General features: G+C 23.3%; 4 protein-coding genes across 7 annotated transcripts; 1 reads left to right on the top strand and 3 right to left on the bottom strand.

Annotated features, from left to right (window-relative positions):
• Positions 1-1,050: 1,050 nt before the first annotated feature.
• LOC122853530 (myrosinase 1-like) lies at positions 1,051-3,266 on the bottom strand. Its single transcript, XM_044154030.1, has 9 exons — positions 3,220-3,266; positions 2,994-3,127; positions 2,773-2,894; positions 2,468-2,650; positions 2,317-2,425; positions 1,885-2,230; positions 1,640-1,790; positions 1,301-1,542; positions 1,051-1,222 (listed from the first exon to the last, which is right to left on the bottom strand). The coding sequence occupies exons 1-9, from the start codon at positions 3,264-3,266 to the stop codon at positions 1,051-1,053; spliced, it is 1,506 nt and encodes a 501-aa protein (XP_044009965.1).
• Positions 3,267-6,933: 3,667 nt separating this feature from the next.
• Positions 6,934-12,147, top strand: LOC122851465 (thrombospondin type-1 domain-containing protein 4-like). 2 transcript variants are annotated; one of them, XM_044150698.1, is made up of 12 exons: positions 6,934-7,281; positions 8,505-8,652; positions 9,449-9,615; positions 9,865-9,998; positions 10,067-10,197; positions 10,266-10,395; positions 10,473-10,713; positions 10,772-10,960; positions 11,044-11,196; positions 11,354-11,530; positions 11,595-11,799; positions 11,864-12,147. In XM_044150698.1, exons 1-12 carry the CDS (start codon positions 7,240-7,242, stop codon positions 11,998-12,000), a joined length of 1,854 nt encoding a protein of 617 aa, XP_044006633.1. In that variant the 5' UTR covers positions 6,934-7,239; the 3' UTR covers positions 12,001-12,147. The 2 variants fall into 2 exon arrangements, with proteins under 2 accessions (XP_044006633.1, XP_044006634.1); XM_044150699.1 differs by having other exon boundaries at positions 7,240-7,281; positions 11,873-12,090.
• On the bottom strand, positions 12,092-21,231 carry LOC122851466 (bromodomain-containing protein DDB_G0280777-like). 3 transcript variants are annotated; one of them, XM_044150701.1, is made up of 9 exons: positions 21,121-21,231; positions 20,425-20,656; positions 20,179-20,342; positions 16,969-17,103; positions 15,675-15,811; positions 14,186-14,707; positions 13,602-13,826; positions 13,203-13,528; positions 12,092-13,125 (listed from the first exon to the last, which is right to left on the bottom strand). In XM_044150701.1, exons 3-9 carry the CDS (start codon positions 20,216-20,218, stop codon positions 12,684-12,686), a joined length of 1,827 nt encoding a protein of 608 aa, XP_044006636.1. In that variant the 5' UTR covers positions 20,219-20,342; positions 20,425-20,656; positions 21,121-21,231; the 3' UTR covers positions 12,092-12,683. The 3 variants fall into 3 exon arrangements, with proteins under 3 accessions (XP_044006636.1, XP_044006637.1, XP_044006635.1); XM_044150700.1 differs by having other exon boundaries at positions 12,243-13,125; positions 14,186-14,709; positions 15,701-15,811; XM_044150702.1 differs by lacking the exon at positions 16,969-17,103 and having other exon boundaries at positions 12,100-13,125.
• On the bottom strand, positions 20,799-24,547 carry LOC122851464 (alpha-taxilin). Its single transcript, XM_044150697.1, has 6 exons — positions 24,463-24,547; positions 23,548-23,633; positions 22,823-23,467; positions 22,582-22,740; positions 21,386-22,501; positions 20,799-21,296 (listed from the first exon to the last, which is right to left on the bottom strand). Exons 2-6 carry the CDS (start codon positions 23,626-23,628, stop codon positions 21,270-21,272), a joined length of 2,028 nt encoding a protein of 675 aa, XP_044006632.1. The 5' UTR covers positions 23,629-23,633; positions 24,463-24,547; the 3' UTR covers positions 20,799-21,269.
• Between the last annotated feature and the right edge of the window lie 1,092 nt (positions 24,548-25,639).

Here is a 25,639-nt window from a genome sequence, read left to right as displayed (position 1 = left end):
TATGTATATATAATTTTACTTTATCTTTTTACGTTGTAACTTTGCTGATGTAGTTGGAAAATTTTCAGCAGATGAAATAACAATTGTATTATTTTTTTTTTCAGTAATTTTAGTGGGATCAGTTATTGTTAACTCTCCAGTAATTTTCAATGATTCTTCTACTGGTGAAAAAAGCTGATTAACAACTCTATAATTTGATGAAACCTGTCAATGATGTAAGCAAAAAATTTGTATATTACATTTTCCAATGTAATTAATAATTTATAAATTGAAAAAATATAATTTAATTTACCCATGTTGCAGGAATACTATTTTCTTATTTTAATGTTTTTCTAAAGAACGTTGACGACCTTATGTAGATTTTCAGTTCTTTTTTGATTTTTTGATTTACAAAATAATTATTAAAGGTCTTGAAAATTGTATTTTGTTTACAATTAAATTTGCTTTTATTGAATATTTTAACATTTTATTTTTATTTTTTCAAATGATTTTTTATTGATATAGTAATTAAAGTAATTTTCAAGTCAATCAGGGCTGGCTGATGATGCTTGTTGGTCATTTTACAATTAATCTCATATAGCTCTGAAAATACCATTCATAAATATTATTATAATAATTAAAAATATAAAATAATAATATCAATTTAATTTACATTTTATGTTGAATTATTTTTAAAAAAATAAATAGTTCTATCATTGTTATTGTAAATGTTGAAAAAATAATTATAAAATTCAACAAGTTTACCTTGCTGATAGAAAATGAAAATTACTTTGTTGATAGTCTATAGCAATTTAGTATATTTTTTCTGTTTTTTTTTTAAAAACTTATTAATATTTTTATTTCTACAAAAATTTAACTTCAAATATAAAACAGTAAATTTAAACAGTTAATTTTATTTTCAGTTGGTTTAGTTTTTTTTTCTCTTTTTCAACGTATTTTATTCAATTTTTCTGTTATAAAAAAATTAAAAGTATTTATTTAAAAATAAATATTATTTCACATTAATGTAATTTTAATTTTTATATTTAAAATTAATAATACATGATTGAATCAAATTTCAGTTCCATTCCAATATATTATCTTGGGTGGGTGTAATGGTGTAATAAAGGTACTTGGTAGTGCTCTTTGATGAATCATATCTTTCAGCCAATAATATGAGGTTTTTGGTGTTCTTGTACGGTGAGGACTATTGTGATCAACATGAACAATACCAAATGGTTGACTGAAATTAAATTAAACAATAAATTATTCACATGTTCAAGTAAACAGTTAATTATTTTACAAATAAAATTTGATTTACCTGTATCTAGCTACCCATTCGAAACTATCTAACAAACTCCAAACAACATATGCCTTGACATTACAATCATCACGATTCTTGGCAATAAGCATTTCTTTCATATGTGAATAAAAATACTTTGTTCTTTCCAAATCATAACGATTTCCATCTGATGCAATGCCATTTTCCAATATATAAACTGGTGGATTTTTGTATTTATTTTTAATAATTCTCAGCATATCTCCGAGACCTTCAGGAACAATCTAATAAATAATAAAATATAAATCATTGATTTATCATAGTTTTAAATATAAGGTTTTTTATTTGAAAATAAAAAAAAGAAAATAATAATTAACATACTGGTAACCAAGCTGCTACGTCCATTGGCCACTCGTTATTTATTGTCATATCAACACCTGAGTCATCAAACCATTTTTCGGATTGACTTTTTTTAACATTATTAGTCATTCTTGATGTATAATAATTGAGACCAAAATAATCAGATGTACCTCTATTTTTAAAATAATAATTTTTTTTATATTAATAAATAATGGTGATTAAATTATGTACATAAACCATTCTTTTTCCATCAATAAAATACTTACTTTATTAATTTAATCATTGATTTAGATAATTCAGGTAGTCTTGACGTTGATAAACCTTCTAAATAACTATTTTCCTTGATTCTTTGTTTCATGATGTCTGGATAATCACCTTTTTTTGAAAATATTGGATTTGATAACCATCCACAGTTATATTGAAATGCAATAACAGCACTTTCTGATTCACTTGAATTTGCTGGATAAAAATTCCAGCAAGCATTGACAATACCAATTTGACTGTTTGGATTATAATTATTATATTTTTTTTTAAATAAGTGATAAACTTGAGCATGAGCTATGAGCATATTCTGTCCACAAATATAAGGTCCTCTTCCCTCAAATGTATCACCTTAAAGAAATATTATTTTTTATTTTTCATTGCATTAATTTAAATTGTATTTATTTTAATTATTAAAATAATAAAAAATTACATACCAGGTGGCAAAAAACCTTTTCCATGTTCATAATAACAATATGCAATTGGTTCATTAATTGTTGTCCAAAATTTAACTATACTAGCAAAATTTTTAAATACAACTTGTGCATAATTATTAAAAGCAATAATCATTTTTTCAGAATTCCATCCTCCAAATTTATCAAATATTGCTGGATGATCCCAGTGATAGAGTGTGACAAATGGTATCATTCCTTGTTTTTTGACCTCATTTAAAACTTTTTTATAATGGTTTATTGCGTCATAATTTATATTTTCAAGTGAACCAGTTGGTAATATTCTTGACCAGCTCAATGACATCCGAAAAAATTTAAACTGTTAAAAAACATAAAATCACATTATACATAAATAAATGTAATTTAAAAATTAGAAAGAGATTATTTCTAATAAAAAGTAAAATTATTAATTTCTTTTTTAGGATAAAATTTTTCACTAACATTTGCATTTGCAGCGAGCTTGATGTCTTCTTTGTATTTGTGATAGGAGTCACAAGCAATATCAGCATTGGGTGTAAAATTCTTTACATGTGTGTACTCATCCCAATTACTTGGTGATTTACCTAATATTAAATGAATGAGTAAGTTGAGAGTTTTTAAAAATCCAAAAATAAATAATGTTTAAAAAAAGATTTTGATTAAATCTTTTTCTTTATATTTACCGTCAATATCCCATGCTCCTTCGGTTTGATAGGCAGAAGTTGAAACACCAATCATCAAATCATCAGGAAATTTTAAAAGTCCATCATCATCTGATAGATTGGGAAAATTCACAGTTGTTCTTCCAAAAATCAAGCTGAAATTTCATTATTATTTTGTGTTAATAATATTCAATTGACAATAAAAAATATATGTATTAAAAAAAAAAAAAAAATCCTAATTTCATACCAAGGTAAAAGCAAAAATATTTGCAATCCAATTGAAAATGGCTTCATTTTTTAAAATTTTTTTCTTAAATGTGTATCTGAGAAAAATATGCAAAAAAGAAAAAAATTAATATAAAAATTAATTGTAAATGTTTAATGATAATTTATTTCAAAAAAAATAAATATATCATATTGCAGTTTAACAAAAAAAAATAGCAGTGTTTAAAAATAAATCATTTTTAATGTATTATAAATTCAAATTATTAAATAAAAAATAAAATATAATTACTCACGGTTTGACTTTGTTTTTAAATTATATAGTCTTCTTGAAAGTTGGTTGATTAAAAAATTGATTCACACTGATTCAATTGAAAAAATCTAGTCCATTATATACTACTGAAGAATTAAGCTAGAGCACTATTGATAAGGAAAAACCAGACTTAACCCGAGGCTATTATAATGACAAAAATATATATTTTTAATAAAATAATGCGTAGTCATTTTAGACTAGATCCTCCAAATTTTGTTTGAAAATAATCAGAGTGACCAAAAAATAAAGCGATATAATGAAAAAAGCGCCAGAGGCATCGTTACATATACAAAAATATATCGATCATTCTCCTATCAGAATGACAATGCTTTATTTATTTCCAAAAATAAATTAGTCTAATTTCATTTTAATATCATTTTATAATAATATATATATTTGATCTCTTTCGAGAGTTCATCGACTTGAAGATCAATAAACTCAAATCAAATGTTATAATTAAATTTAAAATTAGTGCAAAAAATATTCTTCAAATTTGAAAAATTAAAATTTTGCAAATTCAATTTAAATTGGATTAATTTTTTAATTTTGCATTTGATGCAATTGCATTTTAATATATTTTCAAACGTGATTATTGCATTTTATTTTTTTTTATCTATCAAGTATTAAAAGCATGAATTGACAATTTTTAAAATTTCTCGATTTGTTTTGATTTAAGTTAAAATTATATCAGTCAAAATGTAGCTTCAGGCTAAATATATTCTTATATTTTAACCTACTGATATAGTTTATTTCTTGCATTGTCATTTATTTCGGTCAAGTGCAGTAGACTACTGATAAATTTTTATCAGTAGTCTAGTATTTAAAAATCTGATAAACCTCAGACAATAAAATTGAGAAAGGTCATGTTTTTTATGTTATTTTTTGTAATCAGTTGTATCAGCTCATTTTTGTCATCATTTTCATTGTATGAATGTCTTTTTGAATACCCTTCATAACAATAATTTCGTCAGATAAATTTTTTATTTTTTTACAAAAAACATCCTTTATTATTTTACGTTTGTTTACGTCTGTTATATTTAGGAATTCATCAGGCAATTTATATTGTTTTTTTTTTTTTTTATCGTAAGTAAAAGCATGATCTTCATCATCGCTTTCATAATCATTATTATCTTTTTCTATTATCTCAACAGCAGCTTTCCAAGTTCCATTATCCATTATGTAGTTAATTTTTCTTGTTCTTGAATTTTCATTTTTGATGTTTTTTTCTTTTCCTTTGATATTATATCAATACAAGCATTAAATTGTAAACTATATTGTCTTAATATTTCAATTTGTTTTTCTGCATCATTATTTTTATCTAATTTATTTTTATCAATATCAAATTGTAATTCTTTATTGACTTTAACATTTGTTACACCATTTATGCTTTTAAATAATGTTATCACTTCACCAAATTTTCGATCAAGTTTCATTCGATCTTCTTTTACACTCGGCATACTGATAAAAAAAAATAATATTTAATTAAATTATTAAATTCAATAATTATATTAATTTTTATATTTTAAATATTTACTCACTCTATACATCCACTTGGTAAAAAATCTCTACAAATTTTAGATATATTTATTCCATTATTTTTATTAGTATCATCATTATCTGGTGATATTTTTTTAAATTGAGCCAATTTTTCAACACATTCGTCAAGTTTTATTACAATTCCATTGACTACTGTTGTCCAAACTTCAGCTGCTTTTTGTTTCATCATTTCAAGATCTTTCTTAAGATAGTGTGTTTCAAATGAATAATGTTCCATGGTTTTTTTATGCTAATGAAAAAAAAAAAACGAATGTAAATTATAAATAAATAATATTTTAAAAGTGTTGAATAGTGTTTTATTTATTTTAATGAAAAGTGAGATGTCACCTGTAAAATTGATAATTTTTTTTCATTTTAATATCCTGGATGTAATTTTTTTTTCTTTCATTCTACACATTATATAAAATTTCTAGAGTGTTTTTATTATAATTCCAGTGTAAAAGCATTTCATATATATTTTTTAAATGTTAATAAAATAATAAAAAATAAATAAAACGCTAATGGAAAATAAAAAAATAAAGAAAATGCAATATAACGTTGACCAGTTTATATACAAAAATCAACAAACTTGTGACAGACGGAAGTTGCACATGATGTGTACTAGATGTTGCACTCATATTTAAAAATAAATCTATATACATACATCTTTATTAAATAATATTTTCATACTGTCATTTTTTTAACATCATAAAAAACCATTTAAAATTACAAAAAACAATTAACTCTGATTTATATACTGTTTTTGTTTTTTCTTCTAATCATAAAACTGCAAAAATATATTGCAGTAAAAATCCATGAATATATACATAAAATAACATAATTAATTTTTATATATCTAAACCTAGAAATTATAAATTGTCAAGAGGTATTTTTTCCCCGTTTACAAAACAAAAAAAACGCAATAAAGAAAAAAAACTCTGCTGATGATTGCATGTACCTGAGTTTGTTAAAATTATATATAAAATATTTTTATCACCTTGACAAATAAAAAAAAATAAATAAATAAACGAGTTTGCCCTACAGTAGAGCTGGATGTATAGTTACAGTCCTCAGCATCATAAAAACTAGTCGCGCGCGCGATACACCTCTCTAGGGCACTTGGTACTTTGCAACATGGTTTAAATCACTCATCAAAAGTATTTCTGTAAAACTATCTTGAAAATGCGTTAAAAAATAGCGGAAGTTAAATAAATAAATAAAATTCTTGTATTATTAAAATTGAAATTTAGAAAATTAAATTTATCAAAAAAAAAATAAAAAATAATAATTGTGTAGACCTTTTTAACCCAAATGTGCCAGATGTCTATTTTATTCTGATAACAAAAAATTTGAATATAATCAAATAAATATATACTTTGAAAAACGATATACAACTAAGCTGTTAATGAAATTTTTTTTTTTCATATTTAAAAGTGGTACATATCAATTAATTTAAGCCAAAAGTGCTATCAAATTGCTTTTAGTCTCGCCACAATTACATTTTTATTTAATTTATTTATTTTTTTCATTGGGATTTAGCATGCTCAATTAACCCAAATTTTACTCAGTAACTAAAGTGACGTTTCACGATTTTATAGTATTTTATTTTATGAATATTTCAACGTGTGTCCTTCGAGAGTATCACCATCACTATATTAATTTATTTTATAATTTATTTATTTATTTATTTTAAATTTACTAAATTTTTTTTTTATATACATGTTTTTTTTTTGTTCATGTATGTGTCTCATCACTTATTTTTTTCAATTTAACTTCGTTTATTTATCTCGAATATATAAAATATATATTGTGGTATTAATAGAATATATACGAAAAGGTGTAGTCTTTCGAGAGTGGTACGAAACACGCGGCGGGAGTTTGAGATTTTCATTTTAGCGAGAGCATGCGATCTGTTTATATCGCATAAATAAACTGTCAATAAATACTAATTAATTAATTTAAATAAAATATAAAATTTATAAAAATAAATATGAAAATTATTATATAATTAAATGAATTTTTTTTTCATTTTAAAATTAATATTTTATTTTATTTTATTCAAGAATAAAAGTGAAAGAAAAAAATTAAATTAAATTGTTTTTTTTTGAATATGATTAATTTTTTTGTTATTGTTTTTTTTTTATAAAATTAAAAAAGTGAATTTTTAAGTTTGTGAAATTATAAATTATTATCATCATGAATTACAAATTTTTTATTTGTTTAGTATTATACTTTTTGGTAAGTTTTTAAAATGAAAAATTTTTAATGATAAAAATTGGTAATTAAATCAATTTTTGAATATATTTTTTTGATGATTATTTGACTGGTTTTTGTCACAGTACATTAACAGAATTAATTATCAAAAAAATATATATCTAAAAATTAAAAAAGGAAATTAAATAAAATGAATATTTTTTCTTTGATGTTTTGTTGAAATTTGAAGTAATCTTTTATAGTGTAATTTATTATTTGATAAAAATAAGATAGATAGATATAAATTATTAAAATTAATGTAAGAAAATAAAATTATTACTATGGGTCACTTAAATTTAGTATTTCATCGTCATAGAATAACAAACATAAAAATAAATTTAAAAAATATTCTAAATTTTCAAACTCATCAATCTACTTAATCCAATGTTCTTTAAAAACTTTACATTTATAAATATTACATACTTTTTTTTTATTCTTATTGGGTATTTTAGTTAATGCTTCTCTAAACATAATAACAATTTTTTTTTTGTTATTCTTTTAAAACTTTACAAGTCACAAATTTATTTATTATTGGCCTTTCACCGTTGCTCTAGTAAAAATTGCCTACAGCAATTAATTTTGATGCATAATTGTGAATATTTGATTTAACGTTTGTTATCATATCAATTTTATTTATTACAACAAAAATAATATAAAAATAAATCAACGTTTAAATTGAATATTTAATTGCCTATCTACCACATCAAATACACATCGAGATTTTATTAATTAATCAATTTATTTGTTTATAAATTCCCACAATAATATTTTTAAAATTACATAAATTATGTGTATAATAAATTCAATCAATATATCACAAACTAGTAGCATGTAAAAATAATTATTTCCCAACAAAACTACATAAAGAAAAAAAGTAATTATAATAAAAATTTATTAAAAAATTTTCTCGTAAATATAAATATAAAATGCAATGGGTGTGACAATAAATTCAATGTTGAAATATCAATGATAAGAATAAAAAGATATAAAAAATTATTTTCTGCAGACAAAACGAAATAAATAACAAACGAAATATGTGTGTGATATTTATCGAAGCATGGATGCGACACTTTATCGATTAATAATTTTATTTATACATGGGCATGCCATTTCCTTATTTATTGTTATAAATAATATTGTGTAATGATCTGAACACCTATTTATCAATAAGAAAAAAAAATATATAAATAAAATTTTTCATAATTCAGGGTCTGGCTAATGTTGTTGATGGACATCTCATTGATGGTATCTTTACTGAGCCAACACTTGAGCCTGGATACAATTTAGTAGCGACAATTCCAACTGGTGCAACAAACATCAACATAACTGAGCTTCGTCATGCCAACAATTATCTAGGTAAATAGCAAAAAAAAAAAAAAACAAATAGTAAATAAATAATATTTCCAACAAGTCAATAGACAACTAATTTAAATTTCAATAAATAAATTAATACTATTTTTTAAATATTAATATAAAAACAATGAATAATTTTATAATCCACCCACTTGTATATTTTCAATTTTATTTTCATTCAATATTAATAGTTTGTCACTTAACCATCACTCATCATGATATCAGCCTTTTTCAGACAACATAATATATTATTTTATAAATTAAATACTTTTATTGTATTTACAATATTCATATGGTATATTTAATACTAGTTATAATAAATCACTGTGTTTGTATATCTACTTAAAGCGTTGAATTGTGTGACAGTTAATTCTAACTGTAGGTGTTTTAAATTTTCTTGTTGAAGATTATAATTTATAATTTAGATATGACCAACAATATTATGAAATTAAAAGTCACGAATTATTGTTATACATGTATTTTATTGATCACTAATAATTGTATGATTGTGTAGATTTACAATAATCAACATGTTATTCTTATCTACTGTGTTCAAAATAATATAGGTCATGTTATTATCCTACCTACGTGATCATTACAGGATATTCAAGATGATATTTAAATAAAAATTCTGAAAATTTATAATTTAATATTAACATGGCGCCTGTTAATGTCGTTGATGTCTACTTGTTGGATTTTATTTTTTCCTCTTACAAGCTGTTTGTTATAATACATATAATTTTAAAATTGCATATTTTATTTTTTATATACTTATTTATTTGTTTAAAACCTGTTATAGCAATTCGACTTGAAGATGGAAATTTTTTACTAAATGGTAATTACAGTATAAATTGGTCAGGTGTTTACAAAGCTGTTGGTACATCTTTTGTTTATCATCGTCAAACACATCAACAATTAGAATCAATTGGTGCAATTGGACCTATTCAACAATCAATTGATATAATGGTAAATAAAATATTTTAATTATACATTAATAAAATGATAGTAAATATTAAATTATGTCAAATGTATAGTAGATTATAATTATTTAATAGTGAGAAAGTAAATATTTACAACTTAATGATATTTAAAAACGAGATATTGCATCAATAATTGAATAATATTAAATGACACTTGGATTTATTGATGATAAAGATAATTATTAATTAACTACTTAATAATGTTTATAAATAAAATATTTATTTTTATTGCTAGGTGTTGTATCAAGAGCCAAATCCTGGAATTGTTTATCGTTATAATGTTGGTGGAAAAGACACAGTGCCAACTGATGCAACTGGACAAGTTGTAAATCATAAAAAAACTGATACAACATTGCTCAAAGCAAAAAGGTATTATTTAAATGAAAAATTTATTATTTATATTTTTTTAAAATAAATTAATATTAATTGAATTTTAGAATTGATCCGACATTGATTACTATTGATGAATCAACATCATCATCACCATCACCAACAAGACGTATTAAAAAACGTAAATTTAACTGGAAATCATCGGAATTTACAATTTGTAGTAAAACTTGTGGCGGAGGTATGTTAACATTAAATACGGCTTATAAAAAAAAATATGTTGTTAAATTATTTTATTATTAAAATAAGGTGTAAAATCGAAAAATTACTATTGCGTAAGAGAACAGACACAAATTCAAGTACCAGCAAAACGTTGTCATGGTTTGGAAAAACCAGTTGATGTTCCTGTTAGATGTAATACTGGACCATGTCCACCAAGGTTAAAAAAAAATAAATAATCATTATTCATTAATGAAAAATAAATTATATACTCTGTATTAATAATTTTATAATTAGATGGCGAGCTGGTAGTTGGAGTACATGTTCAGTAAGTTGTGGTAGTGGAATACGTTTACGTGAATTAGAATGCGTACAAGAAGTCAACAACCTGTTGACTGTACGTATTGCTGATAGTGCTTGTGCAGATATAAAAACTCCATCGATAAAAGAATCATGTGAAATTTCAATTTGTAAAAATATATTTGTCGTAACAACTGAAACAAATTTAAATAAATGGATTACTGGTGATTGGTCAAAGGTAACATCAGCTAAATTACATTTATTATTAAATTATTAAATTATTTATTTGAAATTAGTGTTCAACAACATGTGGATTGGGAAAAAAAACAAGAAAAGTTAGTTGTATACCTGATGAGAATTCATGTCCAGTCAATGAAAAGCCAATTGAATATGAAGAATGTAAATTAGATGCTTGTCCAAATTATCAATACAATTTAATTGACACACAAAAATCACAATGGCTTCACAGTGAATGGACAAAAGATGTAAGTATTCCATTAGTTGAAATAATTAGAGAGATATAAAAAAAAAAAACCAAATAAATGATTAAATTGATTATTTTAAACAGTGCTCAACTGAATGTGGAATGGGCTTTCAAACACGAAGTGTCATTTGTGATAAGGATGAAACTTGTGATGTTAACAGTCGTCCTGAATCAATAAGAACCTGTTCCAGTGACAGAGCATGCAGTGGACAGTGGTTCATTGGACCCTGGACCAGAGTATTTAAATTTTAATCTTACTCAATTTATTTATTATATTTTATTTACCATATAAATCTTCATCATAAAAATCAGCTTTTATAAAATAATAATCATATGTATTTATTTCATTAACATATTTTTTATTTGATTAACATATTTTTATTTTTTTCTTTAGTGTTCATCATCGTGTGATATTGGTGAACAGACAAGAGATATTATTTGCATGACAACTATTCATGGATCATTACGTGTGGTCCTTGATATGAATTGTCCACCAGATAAACCAGATACAAAAAAATCTTGCAATGGGCCACCTTGTCCACCAACTTGGTTCACATCTGATTGGACTGATGTAATTATTGCAACACGATATTATTGATAAATTATCTTGATTAAATTTACATTTATTATTTCAGTGTACAAAAACATGTGATACTGGTTTACAAACGAGACATGTTAAGTGTTTTAAACGTGATGATAAGGATGCTGAATGCAAACATGATGATCGTCCAATTGGAAGAAGAACTTGCAATGAATATCCATGCAAACAACAAGCTGACATTACTCATGACAATGAAGAAAAATCAAAACAAATTATTAATGATCCGGATATTAATCAAGGTATAATTAAATAATTAAATATTTATTTTTTTTTATTTTTAAATTATTTTTGATTTTGTTGAAGGAATTCCAGCTGATGAAAGTTGTAAAGATACATCTGTTAATTGTGGTCTAGTTATACAAGCAAGATTATGTATTTATAAATTTTATGAAAAAATATGCTGTTATTCATGTTCAAAAATTGAACATGATAGTAATTAAATTATTCAATAAAAATCATAATAATCAATGAATTTTAATTATATTTTAGTCAAAGCAATGGAAAAAACAAATATTAAAACAAAATTTAAATATGGCTTAATTTTTTGATTATTATTTTATTGTACAAATAAATTTATAATTTCTAAATTTGGTATTCCATCTATTTTTTAAATTATACATAAGTAATTTTATTATTTTTTTTTTTTCAAACAAATAATAAAATGTGTCTATCCTTATTATTAAAAATATATAAACCCCATAGTAAATAATAAAATGAATTTCTATTGACACACTTTAATATTGTTTAACGTTAAAACTAAAAAAAAAAAATTAAAATGTCACAATCCCAGGTACCTGTGATATTGACAGCCCATTATATATTTCCATCGTCATTAAAATTATTTAAATAAATTATATATACATTTTTTTTTTGTTTAAATTTAAACATAAGGCAAGGATTTGATGATACATTCATCAATAACACTTTTCTTTTTTTGTTCTATTCTCCTCATGAAAGCAAATTTGATTATAATTTTTTGAATCAATTTTTTGTCTAAATAATATTATAATGAAAATAATAATTATCTATGATATTTTACATGTAATTATTTGAGCATTAATCAAGTACAATTGAATGAAAATTGTTCTTGATAAATTATAATGATAAATAAATTTTACAATAATCAAGAACCTTTGGTCTCTTCAACTGTTGCAGCTGTTGTACTATTATCATGATTTTTATAAGCAGCAAAAAATGCAAGAGATTTCATGAGTTGATAACTTTTACTTATTGGAATATTACTATCATAAAGACTTTTTGTTGTTTTACATTCAACATAAAACCACCAATTACACTTGAGAATTGTTTGATCAAATAAAGTTGATTCTGGACATAGAAAACTTTTCATAATAAGACCATCATCAGTTAATGCACAAACATGAAATACCATACAGCCTAAATCTTCATCACCATATAAACCAGGAAAATGTTTTTGATCACCACAATAAAAACTTGTATCTGGTAAATCTACACGACTTGAAAAATTATCATCAAAATTTTTATCATAACCAATTGGATAATATTCACGTGGTGCATTCATTACTTTTGTCAGGCCACTGTTGTAACTGTTGATCAAATAATTCAATAACAAATCAATTAATTAAATAAATATTATTAACAATTTAAAAATATATATATTTACTTTTTAACTGGTGCACTAGTTGTTGTTGTTGTTGCTGAAGTAGTTGTCATAGTTGCTTGATGTTTTCCCATAAGTTGTTGTTGTCTTAATAATATTGCTGATTCTAATGCTTCAAGAGTCATGTTACTAGCTTCCGCTAATGATTTTAAAGAAATTTCCATATTTCCGTGAATTGGTGTTAATGATGCTGAATTACTCACTGATTGACGATTATTATTATTTTGTTGTTTTTTAATTTTCATTATATCACCTGATGCATTTGGATTTAATGATTGAAGAGTCATTTCATTAACTGTTGCTGCCATTTCTTCACTTGGAAGTGAAAGCTAAGAAAACGATTAGTTAGTAATAATTAATTTGATGATTTAAATTTTATTTATTTAAATAATAATTTGTTACTTGATTAAGTTCATCTTTTGATACTTCATTGACTGAATCTACGAGTAAAGTTGGACTATTACTGATTCTATTGGTGAGCTCAGATAATGACTGTGGTATTGCAACAAAAGCTGGTAGACCAGAATTTGATGCCATCATATTATTTCCTTGATTTACTTGATTTTGTGCTGTATTAATAGTATTTGTTGATACTTGAGGATAAACTGCATGTACAATTTGTGAAACCTATATTTAAAATTAAAATAAAAATTGTTATAATAAAATGTTAACAAAATCATTTATATTTATTTATATTAAAACTATGTTAAATATTAAAACAAAGATATTGGACTTGTATGCAAATTAAAAAAGATTTCTCCAATTTTCAGTGACGTAAATGTGTTGTTTTTGTAGGTCAATGTGAGCTTGAAAATACCAGAAACTTGTTTGGTCTGGTATATATAAATGAGGTCAGTCAAGGAACCCAGTTCAATGTCCTTTGTTTTGACCATTTATATCATCATTTAAATTATTATTATATAATGATTATGATTATTTATAATAATGAAAAAAAATAGATAAAAATATTGATTTATAAAATTTACCTGTTCATTTTTCGGTGGTTGATTTAAAAGTTTGTGTTCTTGGATAAATTTTTGACGCATAACTTCTTGCTGTTGATGTCGTTGTTCATTTAACATTTGCATTGCTACAGCTTCTTGTTGTACTCTTTGTTGTTGACGTAATTTTTGATTAATTCGTTGTTGCTGTTGTATTGCAAACTGCTTTTGTTGTTCTTGCATTGCTAATTTTTGTTGTTCTTGTATTGCAAATTTTTGTTGTTCTTGCATTTGTTGTTGCATTTGTTGATACTGCATTTGTTGTTGTTGAATTTTTTGTTGTTGTTGTTGATGTTGAATTTGTTGATGATATATTTGTTGTCTTATTGCAGCATCTTGCATTGCAGCAAGTGATGGAGCTGGTATTGTTCTCAAAGCACTTGAATTTTGTTGTACAACAAGTCTTTGATGTTCAAGTTGTGGTGACATTGGTCTTGATGCACCTGGTGGTAGTGGTTTAAAAGGTGGTACCAGTCTCTTATCATTGACTACTTGATTCTTCACTGGCTAAAGTTCAAATAAAAAAGAATATAGTAAATTTTCTACAAATAATTTCTTCATAATAATTTAAATATTATAAATTTGTTTGACTCTATGAGTAATGCGTTTAAAAATTATAGAATAAATAAAATTACATGTGTGATGCAAAAATAAATTTAAACCCTGCAACTTGAATTACTCAATTTTAATTTAATTTTTTCTTTTTTACAATCTATATATAGTTTTGAAAATTATTTTATTTCAATTGATAAGTATGTTATTTTTCATTTTTTTATTCTTGTGAAAATGAGGGGACAATCATTTTTACTATTTCACATTATTCATGCTTTGTAAATTTAAAGAAAATGTTGTATAATCAGTCTAATATACAACTTTTTGATCCAATGTTGCAAAAAAAAAAAATTACACAATCAAAAGGTATGTTATTAATATAACATCAGCAAACTAATTTTTCAATAATAATGAATTTTAATTAATTTTTTTTAATTGTATCAACATACAGCTTTGAATCAATAATCTACCAAAAAAAAAATTTATTCAATTTAAAGGATAAATATTACGAGATAAATCTCATTGCTTTATGGAAATATTATTTTATCATAAAATGAAAGTAGATCAGCCTTGTAATTTATACATGCAAACATGTTTTTTTTATAATTTTTTTTCTAGGTTTTTCAATGATAAATGCCTGGATGATTGTGCGAATAAAATAATAAAATAAAAAAATTTTAGTTATAAACATTTAAAAAAACAATAATGTTTTTAAAAAAAATTTTTTTTTATTATCAAAAATTTTTAAATATCAAAAGGTCAATTGTGAAATATAAAAAAGTATTCATAAAAAATTGTAAAATAATGATTTTATAATTTTTTTAAAAACATTAAGAAATTCATGTAAAATTATAATTTTATTTAAAAGCATTTATAATATAAAAAAGTTTAATTAAATTTTAATTTTTTTTTTTTTATTTACCTGATTTCCAATTCCAATGAAATTTTGATTTCCAGTTCCAATGAAATTTTGATTTCCAGCTTGAACACTTCTTCGTTTACTTGATTCTAAATTTGAAAGTGATTGTGGAAATCCAAGCTCATCACCAACCGTAAATCCTAAAAAATCATCAAAATAATTTTAATTTAAAAAAATAAAATTAACCCAAATAAATCAATAAAATATGCAATTTTTAAAAATCAATAATAATTATATTTTATTTCACAAAACCAAGCTATAAAAGTTGATAAATATTGTGCAAGAAAAAAAAAAAAAACATTGTGACATAAAAAATTATCACAAAAGTACCAAGTTCAATTGATCTTCTTATATTTTTTTTATTATTATAAATTCTATTAATTATTATTATTGATTTAATAGCACAAACAGTAGGTTTAGGTCAAAATATGAATAATTCATTTTAATTTTTAATGATTTAATTTATATTTTGCGTGACAGATGTAACAAAATTAATTATGAGAATTAATACAAGTATATTCCAATCACCATTTTTATCAACAATGTTTTTTTTATGTATTTTAAGGAAAGTAGTTAATGCAAAGATATTTACATGACATGTAAATAATTGTTAAGATTGTGTAAGTGTAAAGCTTTATAGAAAGAAAAAAATAATAATCACTGTCACAAGAATAATTTATTTTACGTTGACTTGTTCCACTTGTGTGACAATGAACTGTACAATTTTTTTTAACTCATTTTTTTCTATTCATACATATATTTTTTTTTTTGAACAACTATGACATATTTAAAACATGTAAATATCACGACATGTATTTAATAATTGTGTTTGCAAGTCTTTGATCTTTATGACAATTTTATTGTCAAATAAAAAAATTAATATTTATTTAAACATTTTAATTATTACATTGCGTGTATATCAATAAAAGTCATTGATAATTTTGCAACTTTTTTTTTTAAGTAATAAATTATCTTTTAAAATAGTCAATATTGATTAAACTCATCAACGTAATATGAGTATACGCACAGTGTTACTGACTCAAAGGTTAAATTTGCAATAATTTTTACAATAAATTTTATAATAATAATAAATGTACAACGCAATAATGTAGAAAAAACATAAATAAATAAATAAATAAATCTTATTTCAATTAATAATAGTAATTTCAAGGTCAATCTTATAATTAACCCACTTTTATTAATAAAAAATTAATCATCTCCGAGTATATAATTTTGTTTGGGTTGATGTTGTTTTTCATGTTAAATGCCGAATTTTGATTTTAAATCGGAGACTCACCGAGGCCTAAGTAACCTTTGACACCCCCAAGATTTCTGACTCTGAATAGGCCGGATTTTTTGAAGGCACAATTAATTGTGAAACCAAAATCCGATTCCAGGACACATGTGCTCATCGTCTCCCGCCATGAAAATCCTAGAAAATATTAAATCGCAGCATTGCGATCTACTTGTAAACCTTCAAATTCAATCATTCACCTTACAATATAAAAAAAAAAATCTATATATCATCACTCTGTGCTATAATCATTGAATTTAATAAACAAATAATTAAAATATCCCAACTATTATAATGAATGAAAATGAAATGATATTTTAAATATATAATGTACGTATATAATGTTCTGTTCAGTCTCGCGTAAATATGAATAGCTCAATGATAATTTAACATAAAATATTATTGTAATAACAATTCACGGTATGAATGAGTGAAAGCAAAAAAAAAAAAAAACATATTTTCATTTTTTCATCGAAAGTTGCACATCTATGTATATATTTATTTAACAACTAAATATAATAATAGACATTTAATATTTATTATATACTTGAAAATACAAATGATGTATTTTAGATTGAATTATTTTAGCTGTCAGTTATTATATTAAAGTGGTGTAAATAAACGCATCATCAAGTAAAAAAAAAAAAGCTTCAACACGCTGATATAAATATTTTTTTTTTTCACCTGTTTCACAGTTAGTCAAGTGATTTCATCTCCCACAGCTATTACAGGTCATTGTGGTTTTTTTGATTCATCACGGATTCAATATAAATCAAAATAATAATTATCCTTCATTTCCAAAGATACATTAATTTCATTATGGTTTTAAGAATAAAATATATATATTTACAAATAATATTGTTGATGAGTATCACGACTTGATATAATGACGGTGAAAAAAAATATATAACAAAAAAATTTGATGAATAAAAATAATATTTGACCTTTATTTTCATTGGGATTAAGGAATGAGTTCTTATTTAATAAATGAACTTCCGTGAAGAGTTTTGAGGTACATAAGCGAGGTCCGATAATGTATAATATGATTGGAGGCGTGCCATTGGGCCACAGCCTAGTGACCTACTTTGGCTAAACGCATTGATGATGACCCACCAACCAACCGACCAGTATTGGTCATTCCAAAACTACTTTCATCCCGACTTGACAAATCGCAAGAATTTTTGATGCTGACACAATATTTTTAAATGTCGTTTTTTTTAAAAAAAAATATTATTCTTTTATACCCACGTGTTGGCATCAATGAATTGTTGGAATTTTATTGATGCATCATAATTTCTTGGTCCTGAGAATCTACAAGAAAGTGTCTTCAGCATGACACTTGTATTGTGTTTTTTTTTTTTAAATATATAAATTTTATTGTCAGCATCTTAATGATAATTTTAAAAATAAATAACTTTCAGAATTTTTAAATATTTACTAGTATATTTAACTGTCTTACTTTCGAAACGTGACGTTTAATGAAAAGCCAATTAATTGTGCACAATGTTGGCGATATTGCTTATTGTATTATCAAGTCATCCAGAAGATTATTAACAAGTATGACAAAAAATAAAAATAATAGAAAGTATATGCAAATTAAATATTATTGATATGATGATATACATCTTGTTAAATGATTACTTTAAAATTGTACTTTCATATATTGACTTTCCATTAACAAGTGCAATGAACGAAAAAATATAAATTCATATTTAAAAAATAAAAGTGTTACAATTTTTTTTTTAAATTTCCAAGAAAATTATTTGTCATTTTATATATTTTTTTTTTTATTTAATTATTATTTTAGTAATAAAATTATATACAAGTTAATATCTAGATCATCTGTCAAATAAAAGTGAAGAAAAAAAAAAATTATCGTCACGATATATCCGTTTGATTTGTTTGATTTTAAATATAGCCCTTTCCATTTCATTGGAAACATGACAACATGATTAATTTTTTTTTCCTTAAATTAATTAACGTAATGAGAATTTGTATTGATCAATATTTTACAAATGATATTTCGTTATTTTTATTATTTTATAAATTGACTCAGATGATTTCTACAAAAGCATTATATCGTTTGCCAAGTGATTAATTATTATAACTATTTACTTTCGATACTCCTCGACCCAATTTTTATTTTTTATATTATATTTTTTTTTTATTTTAGTTAATCGCAGTTTTAATTTCTCGTCGATAAACCAAGTCTATTGGTTGCCACTTTCTAGTTCAATAAGAATCTAAAAATATCTCATCAAATACCGAGGTTTTTATTTTACCAATATTTGTTGATCATTATTATTGCTTGAATTATTTGTATAGATTACAGGCTTTGTTTATCGACGATAATTTTATGTTGAATATATATTTTTTTTAAATAAGTAAACTAAACGATTTGAAGGTCATTCTATTGATGAAATTAATTTTCTCTTTGACACATACCAATGAGAAAGTCTAGACTTTTTAAATTATAAACTTTTCATGTACATAAAAATAATCTTAAATTTATAATTACAATTTGCAGTTATATAAAATGTCATTGTATTTACAATATTATATTTGATAATCTAGAAGTATTGACAGTTGCATGAAATAATGTGAATGAAAATTGAATTTGTGAATTATTTTGTGCTTGAAATTGAAAATGTTAATTCATTGATTGAAAGAAGTCAATGGAGAATTTAGTTTTGAAGTTATAAATCAGTCAAAAAGTCGGTGGTAGATGATAGCACAGAATTAAATATATATATAAAATATACTAATTAAAATTTTGCATTATACATAAAGGCATTTTGACAAAAAAAAATAATTAAACTACAAAAAAAACTATACAATAATATTCAGAGAATAAAAGTAAATAAATAAAATTATTTTTTAATAATTGTGACACTAATAAAAAACACAAAATTTACAAATATATATAAAACGCGAAATAAAAAATAACAAAAAAATTACGGTATATAAAAAAAACAGCTACTAACTATGAATACATATATTTTTTTTCAAATCTCATAGGTAGCGTGTCATCAGAACAATAAGACAACAAATAAAAATTAGTTCACGAATAATAAGAAAAAAAAAATACAATTACATTCTTAACGGTTGATTTTAAATTGAATTCTAAGTAAAAAGAAAAAACGCTAGCTTAAATCATTGCCAATTTAAAAATTTACAATATAGTGTTTTAATAATTTAATTAAAATAACATACCAATCACCATTAGCAGCAAATACGTTGAAATAATCTTCATGATTGACTATTCACTTTTTCTTCTTAATTTTTCAATTAACTTGTGTTTTTTTTTTTTTTTATAAATTTAAATTCAATAATAAAATTGACTTTATCCACTGTTTGCTAATACGATATTTAAATAACTGAAATAAATAAATAAATAAATGGATTAAAATTAAATATAAATTTTTTCTTTTTTTAAATCCAATAATATCCTGTGCGTACGTGTAACAGGTGAGTTGTTCTCTCGATCACTAATATCGTTAAATGCTGCTGCTTGTTGGCCAGTAAAATAAAATAACTGACAGGGTACTTTCAGCCAAGAAGGCCCCTCCAGGTTGACTCTAAGCTAAGAAGTAGTGTTGGTATATAATACGCACTATACAACTAAGGCAATGTGTATCTGATGACCCACTCACATAAAAACTGTAACGGTACTTGGCTCACATATATACATCTATTTTTTAAAATAAATTAATAAAAATAATAACAAAATTATATCAATAGATCCTTAAAATTATAAATTCAAATATTATTTAAATAAATTTTACTAATTTTTATGTTAATTTTATAATTAAAACAAGTAATTCAATTAAAAATTTATTTGTAAATTTTATTATCTTTTCTTTTTTGTAAAATCAGCAATGTTCCACTCAATAATCAAACCGAGGACGTAAAATTAATTAAATTGTCATACATATTATTGTGACAATTGTTCTTGACAATATTAATATTATTATTGTTTTTTTATTGTTCATTTTTATACAATGAATAAAATAATTAAATAAAAGATGTTTATTTTCATTTGTTGTTGTTTTTTTTAAAAAGAAATTTTTAGTCTTAAATCTTGATTAAGATTACTTAAAGAAAAAAGGAGAAAAAGAGTTATTTTTAGTTTGTAAAAATTCACGCTAAACTTACAAACACAATTCATTCATTCTCACGAATTTATATGATAATTATTGTAGGCAATTCTAGATGATACACTAATTGATGTTTTTTTTTTTTTTTGTTTTTTTTTAATGATATTTAAATGAGAAAAAAATTAATTATTTTATGTAATAATCCAATTATTTTTTCTTCTTACGTTTTCCATCCTGAAAATAAAAATTCAAATTAAAATTAAATTTTTTCATTTTTATTTGTTTTCAAATTAAAGACGAAAAAATGATTTTAATTTTTTTACTTTTGATTTTTTTGGTTGACATTCAGGTGTATTTTTTTTATTGTCATCTGGTGTTGTTTCTTTTGTGTCAACAATTTTTTTAATATTACTATTTTTGTCTGATTGTTTGTCTGTTTTTATTTCGTCAACTTTTTCATTTTTATTTGTATCAATTGTACCTGATTGTACAGTTGTATTTACTTCATCAACTTTGTCATTTTTAATTGTTGAATCTACAGTTGTTTGTACCTCATTAACTTTCTCATTTTTAATTGTATCAATTGTTGAATCTACAGTTGTTTTTACCTCATCAACTTTATCATTATTAATTGTATCAATTGATAAACTTGCTGGAGCAATTTCTACCTGTTTAGACTCATCAACCTGACTGGTAGACATATCAGCATCCAATGCTGTCTTGTCTATGACTTCAAAGCTAGAACACTCTGATTCTTCATCATCTTTAACTGACTCAATTGTATTGTCATTTATTTTATTTTTCAATTCAACATTTTCATCAATTTTAACAACTTCAATTATTCCAGCACTTGGTACAACCAATACTTTTTGCTCTTCTTCAACGTCTTTTGAATTAACTGTTTCAATTGTGTTTTTATCACTCTTTAATTCAGACGACAATACGGAAGAAGTATTATTTTCAATTTTAACATCAATTGTTTCAGTATTACTTTCAATTTTAACATCAGTTGTTTGAGTATTATCATCAATTTTCTCATTAGTTTCTTCAACTTTGCAAGTATTATCATCAGTCTTATTATCATTAGAAACTGCTTCAACATGTGATTCTTCTGATCCCAACAAATCACCATTAATATTTTCACAATTTTTAGATAACACATCAACTTTAATTGTATCAACTGGATCAATAACTTTGGTGGCAACAGTATCATTGTTTTTATTTTTAAATTCACGAAGTTGTGCTAAAAGTTCAGCTCTTTCACGTTGAAATGCTTTACAAAGTTCATCAAGAGTTGTTACTTTACGATTTAATTTTTCCAATTCAGCATCTTTTGATTGTTTATCAGCAGCCATATTAAATAATGCATCATTACTTTTTTCCCATCGTTGTTTCCATTGGCTTGTTTCTTTTTCCAATGTCAGTATCTTCTTTGACATCTAAAAAAAAATATAAAATACAAAATAAAAATTATACAATACTTGAGGAATTGACAAATAATAAATTTTGATGATTTTACTTTAGCCATTTCTTCATTGAATCCACTGAAGACCTTGTTACTTTTAGTCAAAGCATTTTGGAAATCATCATACTTTTCAGTATACATGCTTATTTGATTTCTCAGGGACACTTCAGTTGCACCCAACTCTTGAATTTTAACCTGAGACTCTGTTAATTGCTATAAATAAAATAAATTAATTAATTAAATCAATGTGATTCTAATTTAAGTTATATAAAAACATTTATATAATTTTTATTACCAATAATAATTGTTGTTTTTCCTTCAACAAATTTTCTTTTTCAGATGTCATTTCCATTTTAAGTTTAGCTGTTTTAGCTTCAGCTAATTGCACTTCTAATTGTGCTTGTTGACGTACTGTATCAAATTGTTTTTCACTTAATTCAATTCTTTCACGTACTGATTTAATTTTTTCTTTCATTTGTGCATTTTCTTCTCTCATTTTTTTATTTTTTTCAGCATTTTTAGCTGTCAATGTATTCATTTCAGTAAATGCACTTTGAAATGTTGCTGATATTTCTTTTCTTTTTTCTTCTTCAATACGTAATTTTAAATCAACTTCTTCTTTTTGTGCTTTATTTAATTTTTGTAATTCACGACATAAATTTTCTAATCTTGATCTTGCAAGAACAGCTTTTGAACGTTGCTGTTGACATTGTTCATTTTCTTGTTGCATTTTTGTAACTTTACCCTCTGTCATTTTAATTGTTGTTAATAATTTACGATTAGCATGTAATTGTTCAGAATATTTTTCACATATTGTTGCTAATTTTTGTTCTATTGTTTGTGATGATTTTAATATCACTGCAATTTCATTACCATAAAGAAAAGCTGAATCTTTTTTTTTTGATTTTGAATTTTTTTTACCATTTCCAGTTGAAGTTAACTATTATATTAATAATAACAAACATTAATAAACAATATAAATATTTAATTTTAAAAAAAATTTAAATCAATTTAACTTACTTTTTCGTTATTAATTGGCAAGTCATTTCTCAACTCAGCATTTGTATTATCAATGCTATTTTTTTCATTTTCTAAATCCATTTTTTCTAAAGGAAAAACAATTAAATATATAAATATAAATATTAACAACACTTGACAACATAACCAAAAAAAATATATTTATTTATTTTTACACATCAAGACATTTAATTAATTATTTTCATCTAAATATTACCTTTTTTTTCTTTGTTATATTATTAAAACTCAGTTGACAATATTTGACAATTGTATTTTCAAGTTAATTATATAATAATTACAAAAACAAAAATAATACCGGCAAAATAATCGTCAGTTGAACACAAGAAACTTCAAGAAACGCATCCCCACTTTGGCCTGTGTGTGTGACGTGTGTGTGTAGAAAAAAATAAAAAATAGCAACAATAAAAACATAGCGAGGATTGGCTCGACGAGAGGTTAGGTCACTTAATACCAACACAAAAAATTCACATTGTTATATGTACATGTGTATATTAAAAATATTCAAAATATTTCAAATAAACAATATTAATTGTTAATAATTAATCAAGGGGTTATTTTAATTTCCAAATTTTATTAAATTGCTTGAGGTATTTGATTGACACTGATAAAATAGAAATTTTTTTTAATGAAAAATTTACACAAATAGATAATATATAATATTGTTAACTTAAAAATATTAAATAAAAACTCATAGGCACTCTTAAATTAATTAGAAAAAAAAAAAACAATTATTTTTCATGTTAAAATCTAATTACAATCGAACAATTTTTATTATTTATTTATTTATTTTTTTGTTTATGTATAAATCACATTTAAACAATTATTTTTTTATTCACATTATTAAAATTATGTTTATTAATTATTACTTTAGTATTTAATTATAAATAAAATATTTACCAATATTATTTGAACAATAAAAAAAAATAAAATGAATTAAGTAAATTTTTCAAGTGTACAGTTAGACTGCTTGGCTTGTAATGTGGGTAAAAATCATGTTGAGGCAAGTTAAAAAAGTATCGAGTAGTTATTTTTGGAATATATATATATATCTTTATTTGAACTCAACATGCTACAGTTATTTTCTAACTATATATATTTATTTTTACTACGACGAAATTGTCTTGAAAATTTTAATTTTCACAAGGTAACAAGTTCGTTATCGACTATTTTCCTTCAATTTTATTCATTTCCATTTATAAGAATTGTAAATTTTTATTTAATAAATTATAAATAAATAATTTACAGTAAAAAAGTATTTTTTTTTTTTTATTTCTCCCCCAAAGTTGTAGACTTTAAAAGTTTTTTTTTGATTTTATAATTTTCATCATGACAATACTTGATGAATTTAAAACCATGGAAAATTTATTTAAAAAATTTTTCATGTATATTAATTATAATATATTATTATAATATTTAAATTATAATTTATTTTAGGAACAAAAAAATTTTTATAATAATTTTTATGCAAATAATTTATTAAAAGTATTTTTATATTATGATTATTAAATATCAGTACCTATTGTATGTTTATTTATTCATTTTTTTTGTGACTAAATATTGAATGCTATATTTACAGTGTAAATTTATGCATTAATTTACAATCAAATGTGTTTTATTTGAAAAAAATCCTGATGAAATTTTTAATTATTTACTTATCAGAAAATTAAATTAATATATATATTTTTCTTTTTCAATTGTCATTTAATAAATTTAATTTATAACGGAAGAAAAATATATATTGGGTAAAGTCGTAGCCGACCTTTTGGTTAATGGATTTGAAAATATCCCAAGGAAAACCTGAAGCAGTTAAGAACTTGGGGTTGAAACAAAAGTAACATTTAAAAATATCAAAACAATTTATCAGACAAAACTTACTGATAACATTTATCGATCTATTTATTCGATAAAATATTATTTTTTTTAACTGTAATTGATACTTTTTTCTTTGTCTCAATTTATTGTCTTATGTTTAATTTACTTTTGGGTATTTAAATTGTTCGAAGAATAAATTTTCTTAATTAAATTTATTTTTTGTATATAATTGTTTCCGGCGTTCAATAAATTTTCATTGACA

This window comes from Aphidius gifuensis, linkage group LG3 (assembly GCF_014905175.1).
Source record: "Aphidius gifuensis isolate YNYX2018 linkage group LG3, ASM1490517v1, whole genome shotgun sequence".
NCBI classification, from domain to species: domain Eukaryota; kingdom Metazoa; phylum Arthropoda; class Insecta; order Hymenoptera; family Braconidae; genus Aphidius; species Aphidius gifuensis.
Note: the sequence above shows the minus strand (reverse complement) of the source record. Positions and strands in the feature narration are given on the sequence as shown.